Raw genomic sequence first — 10,588 nt, forward strand, 5'->3', positions numbered from 1 at the left:
GGACTCCAGAGCAGGATGCATTACTCCAGGGGGGGGTCTCAGCAGAGCAGAGTAGAGGGGCAGAATCACCTCCCTTGACCTGCTGGCCACACTTCTTTTGATGCAGCCCAGGATCCGGTTGGCCTTCTGGGCTGCGATTGCACATTGCTGGCTCATGCTGAGCTTCTGGTCAATCAGCACACCCAGGTCCTTCTCCTCAGGGCTGTTCTTCAGCCATTCCCCGCCAAGCTTGTATTTGGGCTTGAAGAGAAATGCCAGTTTCTCTTCAGGGATAGTCAGGGGAGTTCAGATGACAAACTATGATGCAGTAATCTGTGATCCCACTAAAACTTTCCTTGTTAAAAGCCAGATTAAAGTTTAGAATTTCTGATGCATCTTAGAATGCAACCCCCTTTTGAGTTAGATACTGAATTTTCAAGTAAAGATGGGGACAGAAGTGTAGAAGAACGACTACAGTCGATTAGCACAGAAAGCTAATGAAGAATGGATTGGATTACCTTTTCATCAAGCTGTCATTTTACTAATTACACAAACAATTTGTGTGTATGCTCTGTTATTTTATAATTTCAATAGCCAAAAACTGCAACAGCAGTATTCCTGGTGAAACCCAAAAAACCTACAGTGCTCTTTGGTAAATATCAGATCGTTCCCTTTAGTTACATGTATAAATTCTTCGGGTGAAATTATCAGAAGGTATCTGCACCAAACTTACATGTTGCTGAAAAAAGACAACTGTCCAAGTTGTTTCTATCCCAACTTCTCAACCCAGATCTATAGCTTATTTTTATTTTTTTTGCATATTTCCTCTATTAAAAAAAAACTACAAACCAAACAAACAGAAACAGTTATTTTTGTAAACCAGCACTAGTATTGAATAACATTGAATAATTTTTGGAATAATCTTTTTCAATTAAAAATGTGTCTTGAGAGGTAAACAAAGCTGTTCTTAATGCACAGATATATGTTTCATCCAAACAACAGGAATCAATTTTAAACTCAGTGTAGCAGCGATTTTCTGCATATCACCAAATATTTTTGCAGATCGCAAGCTGTTGGGATATTTACTCGTACAGGGCACTTACTGCTGCTCATGTAGACATACAAAAGCCAGGTCAGAGACTGCTGATAGGGAAGCCCTGGTGAGCCCACCACTCACCGGAGTGAGCACACCTCCAGGGAGGTGGCAGATTATTTGGCTGGGTCAGGTTGAGCCAGGTTTATTAATGCTTATAAATACTTAAAGGGAGGGTGCCAGGGGGTTGGGAACAGTCTTTTTTCAGTGGTGCCCAGTGATAGGACAAGAGGTAACGGGTACAAAATTGAACATAGGAAGTTCCATCTAAACATGAGAAGGAACTTTACTTTGAGGGTGGCAGAGCACTGGAACAGGCTGCCCAGAGAGGTGGTGGAGTCTCCCACTCTGGAGACATTCAAAACCCGCCTGGATGCCGTCCTGTGCAACCTGCTGTAGGTGACCCTGCTCTGGCGGGGAGGTTGGACTAGATGATCTCCAGAGGTCCCTTCCACCCCTGACCATTCTGTGATTCTATGGGTGCTGCCGGGGCCGTGCCGGCTGGTGGCCAGGAGCTGGGCTCGTATGGTCATCACGCCGGCAGCCTGGCTGCGCTTTTGGGCTCGGGGGATCTTAAGGAAAGGCCAGCGTTTTTGCAGCTTGGCAGTGGAAAGTCCTCTGCTGGTAATTAAGGGAGATGAATAGAAAAGGAAAAGCTGGAGCGCATCAAACTCGCATAACCCGTTTCAATCTCTTCTAGCTAGTTATTCCCAAAGAGCTGCAGCTAAACGATGACTTACAACTGGAGCCAAAAACTTCAGGCCTTGGCAAAGCAGGGGCTCTCACAGCTTGCTGTGACAGGAGTCAGACAAGGTATTCGAGAGGAGTCAGGAATTCCTCAACATCCATAATAATGAACATCTGCTCTTCCGCACAAACAAACAAGAAATACCTCTCGCCGTAAGAAACCATAGATGTTCTCATACCTTCAGCTCTAAGTCTGCTTTCAGGCGCACAGCTGCAAGTTAAAAAACGTTATTCTTCCCCTGTTCTTTAGCTCTGGGGTATAAGTTTCGCAGGCATCAGCCCCTGCCCCAGCACCGGTCTGGTGCTGTGGGGGACGGCTCACAGTGTCCCTTCTAACGGAGGAACAGACTTTGCAGGGGCTCCACCGCCACTGACAAGCAGCTATACTGCTCACTAATTTACACAGATATGCCTTTCTGGTTCTCACCCTTTCATCTGTATCTGGGAACTTGGTGGTACGTTTGCGGTCTCAAGCCTTCGCTAGCCCTGCACACTGCGCTGTGGTTTGGGGGAACTGGCTGGGAGGCAGAGTTTCAGCGAGCGTGGCTGACCAATGTGTTCCCTCTAGGCCAACACTTCCAAAACAAGCCACAGAATGGCTCTGGAAAAGATATTAGAAATGACTTTTACAGAAGTTACCTCTCTCCTGGCAATTTCCCTTGGTATATTTGGGCTTTGTACCTTTAGGCTGAAATACAGACTGCAAAATGGCAAATATCAGAAGCATAAATTGTGGCACTGTATGAGTTTTCTGTTTTGAGATACCCTTTCAACATACATACATGTGTAAAATATGGTAGCAAAGAACAGGTCTATCACATGTTTTGGTGCAGAAATAACTGCTGGGCAAAGCCGAACTGCTCTCTTGGAACAACTTTTTATTCCTTGGTCTTACGCATGAAGTAGGCAACAGATGCTGAACAGAGGGGTTAGTAAACTAAATGATTGCTATGTTCTTCATACAGCTAAGCACCTCATTCATTTAATAACCTGCATATTCCTTTAGATATGGTGCATCGATAAAGTTCAGTAAGGCAAAATGATACATCAAGGAGAGACAGATAGAGGGCCTTCACCACCACTTCATAATCAACCGATACATACTGCAGTTGCAAAGTTATTGCGGTATTACTGCTATAGCTATTGCTATAAACCACCCAAAATAATATATGGTCCCTCCAGGGAAAAACATTAGTGAAAATCAGAAGATGAGCCATAATTGTACCTTTGACGCAACCTTGATGTAAGAAGGTAGAAAGCCTGAACTGGTTTCTCAATTAGGTGAATTTTTGGAGAACAAGACATTGCTTGTGATTGCCTTGTTTTCCAGATAAGGAGAATATTTTAGGCTCCAACTTGCTTCATAATGATGCAGTTTCAAAAGCAATACACACATTTAAAAAACAAGAGAGAGAAGCGCAGTCCTAGGCATTCTTGGCTTCATTACATCTCTGTGTTCCTTCACCTCCGTTTCAACTGTAAAGGGCTAAGTGAGCTGATTGAGGAAGGATAACAAGGCAGATCAGAGAGAAACATATTTGGAAGTCTAAAAAACCCAGGTAACTTGGCATGTGTCTGTTTCCTAAGGTAACTCACCACTGAAAGTAGACACAGCAAAATACCGTGGGGAAGTCCTGAATCAAAATTCAGGAACTAATCTCCAATCTGCTAAACATTGCCTTTCTCACACAGGATAAACGAAGCATCTAATATTTGCAGGCACAAACAAAAAACTGAACTGTTGTGGCAGACAACTAGTAAAAGCACAAACTTCCAAGTAATTAACAGCCACCAGCATGAACTGCTGCATGATATGAACAGAATATTTTTGAACGTATTTCAGATACATGTAATCTCAAATATCGATCTACAGTATTACAAAGTAACTACGAATGCTACATGTTCATTAGGAAAAAAACCCCCAATCTTCCTTACCTGCTATTGCTTCAAGACTAGGGATTGCAATAGTGCTGTAAGTGCTAATACATTTACAGGACCACGTGCGAACTAAGGTTTCCTCTGCATTTTCCAGGCCTGGCAATTTGTCCATGAAGAAAGAGCCCCACTGTTTAGATACAAAGTAAGGAGCTTTGGCCTCATCTCCCTGAAAGAAAAAGAAATAAATATGCAACCTTAAAAAAAAAAGAAATCTTCTTTCTCTATCCAACCACAAGCATTATTTTAAGGAACTCTAGTTTTTCTTTGATTTTCTGGGAAAACTGCATTGTATCTGAGGAGCAGTGTGATTTAAAATATTATAAAGAAAAACAATAACAATCTTCCTCTCTTAAGTCCCCAAGCTCCTGTTTACACAATTTATGGATTCCCTAGGACATAAAAAGTTGGCTTCAAATATTTTTCTCTTAAAAAAATCTCTTTTCCCCATTTTTCTGTTTTCAATAGCGTGAATAGCCTGCTGCCTTTCTCTGCTGGAGAAGCTGGGTAGCTGTGGCACAGACTGTAACCCAGCCTGGAACTCCTCCCAGGAGAAAGGAGTCTCCCGGTGCTGGATGGAGTCACTGCGAAGGATGCATCATGCCACCTGTGTCGTGTCATCTGTTTCTGAGCTGAGGAATGAGTGAGAACAGAGCCGCAGGATCCATGGAGAGCCATTCAGTTGCCAAGCAAATTGTGAAAAATTGTTTTTTCTTCATGTACATTTTCAGACAACAACATGTAGACTCATTATGTTCTAAAGAAAGCATTAAAGTAGCATTGGGAAAACTGATTTTTTTTTAGCAGTTCATCTTGAAACCCACTATATATTGCCATGAGCAGCCAGAAAAAGCTCCAGGAGGCCTCTACAGAAAGATGAAAAAATGGAAAACAAAACTGTGAACTATATAAAATCTGTTAAAGTCATTTGTGTGCAAAGTATCTTTTCAGACCAGCAAAGCATAGAAGAACAGATATCCTAGCGTGTGCCTCCAGATCCACGAACTATGTACTTTATTTTCCATTTAACCGCTTTCTTAATAGTTTTGAGTATCTGCTGGAATAAAATGTGTTTACGACAGAAGTCCATGGCTTTTGATCACAAGAAAGCTGTTGATCCAGCTGAACAGACCACGTCAGTAAACACAGAGCCATTCTTCTTGTGATTCTGCGTAACAGTTTTTTCTCTGAGCATAGCTGGGGGTGGGGAGGAAGTATTGATTTGACTTGGAAAAATATAGATATTGGTTTCTGTCTTCTGATGTAAACAGGTTGGAAAAAAAACCCGTATCTTTTGTTTCAAAACAAGCAGTTAACTTAAGAGGTGGGCTCTTTTGTGGTTTGGTTTTTTTTTGCCTCACAGACAGGGACAGCACCTTACTTTACTTTTTGGCCAAATATTGTCTTTCCATGCAAATCCCAGGACTTGACATCAGTTATAATTAAATGTAGATGCTATGATGAATTAAAATCCATTTGCCAGCTGGATGACACATGCAGAAAATTCTTAAGGCCGTTACAGCTGTTCAGGTGATTAATCAAAACAACCCCAGTACTGGCCCACATAAGCATTTGCACAAAAGACAGAGCCTTGTTTATTGACAAGAGAAAAAAATCTGAGGTTTCTGCTTTTTAAAATGTATGATTGGTTCAACAGGCAATTAAAACTGCAATCTCAGGAAATTAATTGATTTTTTCAGAGGTCGGATTCTCAGAGTGGGGATTTCTTCCTTATTAAGGAGTTACATTTTGGATTTACAGCCCAAGCCCTTAGTAAAACCAAACCCAGTTAGATATGAGAGCTGTCACCATGTCACCTGGTAGAGAACTCCCATCATTTTGCTACTGGCTTATCTCCACATGACAGGGGTGGTGTGGTAGGCTAAATCTTGATCTCAAATCTGAAAAGAGCTGTCAAAACTTTGCCCACATCCTTAGGACGCATCTGACGTCACTTCCCCTACCATCCCTAACTGATGTCTAGATGTCCATACCTTATCTGCAGCATACATAGCCTGCAATGAAGGACAGACCATGTACCATGAATCTATACATCTGTGAAATGAGGCAAAAGTCCCCTATCAACACTGCTACTCCTCATGCGCCTGGAGGCACGCATTCAACAGTGGGGCTCAGGAGCTCTGGAAGGTGCACCAGCCACTCCTGTAGTCCCCAGGCATGGGGTTTGCTCTCGCAGCAGGGCAGTAGATCCTGGGAAGAGCTGAGTAATGCCTCTTTCTTATGCAAAACCCCCAAGCATGTGGTGTTGCTCTCAGGCATATTAGTCAGACAGTAGCAGGTCAGATGTTGATTGTGTCAGTTGAGGGTACAAAGCATCCTAGAATATGTCTGGACTTCAGAGAAATAAGCATGGTACCGGCATTCCCCAAGGCCCAGGGCTTCCCACTAAGTGAAACCACCTGGAATACTTACTATCACCTTTGCTTTATTAACTGCAGGCAAATAGGGCCTGTTAACGGAGCAGACAATTTGTTAATAGGACCCTTGGGTAACACTGATTTGTCAGCTTACAGACGACCTTTCTAGAATACAAATAGGCAGGGAGCTGAGCTCTGAAGTTTTCCTACATTTGGTAAAGAGATGAAAGAAAGAAGGCTGTAAAAGAGACAGGAGTGAAAAATCAGCTGTTAGTATTTTTTAAAGGCATTATTTAGGTGGAGATTTGGCATCTATGCCATCGTCTTTGTACCAAGCGCAGAGCACTAAGATTGCTTTACTGCATCCAATACAACGGATGGTACCAATGGCTGTATGCTTTGGGCCAAGGCAGTAACATCACCACTGACCCTTAGGACCAGAAAAAAAAAAAAATCAATGTTCAAAATATGTTTTTGCCAGTGTAACGGAAAGTATTTGAGTTGTTTCTGCCAGCACAGCTGTGCTGGTCACAACAACCACTTGTCCCTGAATAACACAGCCACACTGGGAGTGCAAATGGGCAAGCCTGCCACTGCTCTGACTTTTGCACAGAACCTGCCCCCCACAAGTCGCGTGCACATATAAAACATTTCACTCATAATTTTTGTAGCTAAACTACAACATGGATCACTATAAGCAGACTTCCTTTAAAATAAAATGCATTTCACTTCAGGATATTGCTTTAAGGTTATTGCTTTAACTCACCAGGCTTCACAACAGCCCATCAGGTTGTTCCTGAAAGTACTGTTAGATTTGTGTTAAAGATAAACCAGAATAAAGAGACAAATAGAGCCAAAAGGCACAGAGTAATTAGCCCTTGTCTAAGGTCTCGCTGAGGGAGTCAGGGAAATGTGGGGAGGTTAAGGGCTCTAACCCCCCCCCAACAAACCAGTCTCTAGGCAATACTGTAAAACAGTTTTTCCTTCTAACTGCAAAAATATCATCTATATCTGCCAATAAATTCTTCAGTTTCTACTCCATTCATTCCTATAGCCCAGGGTTTTTACACACTGACTAGCTCCTCTGTAATAATTTCCCTCAAAATCCTGGGACAAATTCCAGCTTTTCTTTCAGTTTTCATTGATAGAATTGATCACACATTTAAAGAACAGAAGGCAAAAACAAAGCCTCCAGCCAGGCAAACAAACCCCCAAATCTGGGGGGAATCTTATTTCAACACAACGCTTGTTTTTTTTTCCCCCCCTGCATGCTGCAATTCACTTAGGAGCCCAGTAATTGCATGAATAGTTCTTAGTTTGCTATTCTCTTGCTCATTTGCTTATGACTCATATACTTGAAAGAACTGCAGTTACCATAATTTCACAGTTATGTGTATCTGGCTTATATCATGCATTTAATTGAAGGGAAAAGACAAAAACTGCTAATGAAAATGGAAATTACGAGCCTCCTAGTTTGTGTGTGAGGAGGTTGTTTCCTTCCCATCTCACCATTAGTGATGAAATACCAGTCAAACAACTGAAAACGTTTTTGTAATTTATTTCTGAAAGATGCAATTGCAAATCAGAAGTAATACTTTATTTCTTTAATATTTTGTAAAGACTGATAGAAGATTTTTAATAATATTTTGTAAAGATTAATACAAGATTGCATCTTGTATTACATTTTCAGTCCCTCTCTGTATACACGGCATGGCATGGAAAATCTGCAACAGTAGTGTATTTATTTTATTGCCAATGAACGATAAGGCTGATGAACAAGACTAAATCTAATCTGTTAGTGCCTAGTATTCCAAAAACACCTGACTTTGTACAATCCTTTGAAATGGCTTTTCTCCACTCTTAACCAAAGGGTTAACGGGAGAAGTTGATTAGGGGAATGAAAATAAAACTTTCGTAGGCTTGTAAAGGGAGTCCCTTTGAACTAGTCCTGTTAAGTTAGTGGTGTCCAGTCAACTGCAGAGATATGGATGTGACCTGTTGTTCAGACTCCAGTGAGCAGCATGGTAATGAAATAACACCCCTGACCCGCCACGGCCCCCCTGGTTCAGGTTCCTTTAATCAACGCGATTCATTTCTCCCTTGCTTGCTTGCTGTCAGGGGTAGCGGATGTAAACTGAACAGGGGTTGTGCGTGGCAGGGGTGGTGTCCCCCCGAGACACTGCAATCTCTTATCAGGAATACCACAGCCTGAGTGAAATGTCAAGCGCCTGTCTAAAAGTCCCAATTTCCTGCGTGATAACTGCAGCGATAGAGAAGATGGATCTTGTACGCAGTCGACCAGAGGCATTGCAACAAGACAAAACAAAAGCGTCATCGAGGGCTTAGAAACACATCACTCAATAACTCTTTCTCTGTACTTCCAGGAAAAAAAAATAAAATCTGTCTGTCTGTTTAAATAGGTGTGCATCCAAAGCATATATTGAACATGCTTAAGAAACCATGGCCGAGTAAAAAACCCCAAACCTTACAGAGATGCAAGTTCTACGCAGCAATTCAGCAGAGTCTCCAGTCAGAGAATGAACAAATTTATGGATAAGAATGAGTTATTTTTATAGCATTAAATAATTAAATCAAATTATATTAACCTATGTAGCACTACTACTCCCTCTTCACACACCACACCCCCCCGCCTTCTTACTGAGAAACACATTTTTCTTGATAGGAGAGTTTGTTTGTCTTCGTTTTTGTTTTTTCTACAACCCAGGAAAAAGCCTAAACATTAATTTCCTTATTTCAGTGACTGAAATGTCCTTGTCTGACCTTAGTTTAGAAATCAGGATAGTGGGGGAAAATATTAGCTACGTCTCTTAAAAAAAGTAGAGAAATCGATGTCACATCTATATTGTTTTAGTCCCACTGAAGATATCTTTTTCTCCATAAAAAACAGGGGCTTTTAAAATGCTTCTTAGTCAGATTAAAAACATCTCTAGTACAAAAGCACCCCACAAAAAACTTCCTATCAGTAAGCTAACTTTTTAATCGCAAAGAGTAATTATTTAAAAAGAAAAAAAAGGTTAAGTGCTTTCCAAAGCAAAGTGCAAAAAGCATATATATGTCTCTGCAATTAGAAGAAAATGACCTATTTATTTAGGAACATAAGACAAGAAGAAACACTGCAGATGGAGAGTGAGGTTGCACTGTAGTTCCTACATAGGACACACTGGAGGTCCAATGCTGCTGCCTCGGCCATCCGAGCACCATTCCCTGTCTACTTTGTTCTTTGGCAGCAGAGAGAAAGATAAACCACAGTAACCTTCCACTGTCTGTGGGGGAATTAGAGTGTGGCAGTTGTGCTAAGGCCTTGCTTCCCAGCTGCGATCAACCCGAAAATTGCATTATTTATCTGAGATAACTATCAGTAGTCTGCATTGGACCAGACTTCAAAACAGTCCCTCTTATCTGGGCCCAGCTGTCACTAAAATAAACCACCTATGAGGGAAGCAGCAAATTGAAAGTTCTTTGTATAGAAGGAAAGTACAAGCAAACTCTATTTCACAGAGAGAGAAAGAGAGCTTTAAAACAATCTCATAAAAATTCCTCCGTGTCCATGACATGCAGGGAAATGTCATGAACTCGGCGGAGTTCAGGAGCTGGACTTGTGATAAGCAGCCATGAAATTTCTCCTTGTGGGAGGCAGGGCAGGTTCCTGTTACTGAAAAGAAGACTATGGTTTTTGGTTAAGGGACTGCACATACAGCTCTTTTTCTGAGGTCTGCGATTTAGCTGCAGGTAGAGGATCTGTGCCACCCGTTGCAAAGCTGAGCTGGGACAGGCGGCATCTCCCAGTGTGGGCAGGAGGGTACCCCTGTGAGGGCTACGTCTGTGAGGGATGCTGATGCTGCCAGCAGCCCGGTAAGATAAGCAGGCTCATTCTCAGGGCAGGTGGCATGAGGCTTTTTTGTAATCTACTTTCTTCCGTTCCAGGAAACATCTGCAAGGAACCCTTACCTCATATTTTCCTTTCTTCTCCAAGGGCTCAGATTCAGTCTCCACAGGCACCGTAACTTTGTCCTCTAGAAGTTCCTCTAAGATGAAGACAGTTTCCCAGTTGCTATAGTGACGTGCTGGGAAAATATCTGAGTGCATGCTGTCACCAAAATAAACAACCTACAAGGGAAGCAGCAAATTAAAAGTTCGTTGTACATGAGGAAAACACAAGCAAACTGTCTTTCACAGAGAGAGAAAAAGAGGTTTAAAACAACCTAATAAAAATTCCTCCATGTTTACAGTTGGCCGTGACACACAGAGATCTTATTAATGTCACAGTTTGGGGTTTTATCTTTAACCAGGCTGGCCCTGCTCACCCTCCTGGCTCTCACCCTGCAGGGACGTTGCACGGGGATGCCTGGCTGGGACTGGCAGGCGGGACGCTGCTGAGATTTTTGACTGACAGAAATAGCCTGCCAGGAAGCAGTGGAAAAGACTGCCAAGAAAA

General features: G+C 42.1%; 1 protein-coding gene across 1 annotated transcript in view; it reads right to left on the reverse strand.

Moving 5' to 3' along the window:
- LOC104283250 (5'-nucleotidase domain-containing protein 1-like) overlaps positions 1 to 10,588 on the reverse strand; it is a gene marked incomplete at its 5' end in the record, with an annotated part of 49,942 nt that overhangs the window by 10,236 nt on the left and 29,118 nt on the right. Inside the window, 2 exons of the mRNA XM_009881441.1 lie at positions 3,755 to 3,923; positions 10,102 to 10,260. Of these exons, the coding sequence (XP_009879743.1) occupies positions 3,755 to 3,923; positions 10,102 to 10,260 (328 nt within the window). The remainder of the gene's footprint in view (positions 1 to 3,754; positions 3,924 to 10,101; positions 10,261 to 10,588) is intronic.

The sequence above is a fragment of the Charadrius vociferus genome, unplaced genomic scaffold (assembly GCF_000708025.1).
Source record: "Charadrius vociferus isolate BGI_N301 unplaced genomic scaffold, ASM70802v2 scaffold820, whole genome shotgun sequence".
NCBI classification, from domain to species: domain Eukaryota; kingdom Metazoa; phylum Chordata; class Aves; order Charadriiformes; family Charadriidae; genus Charadrius; species Charadrius vociferus.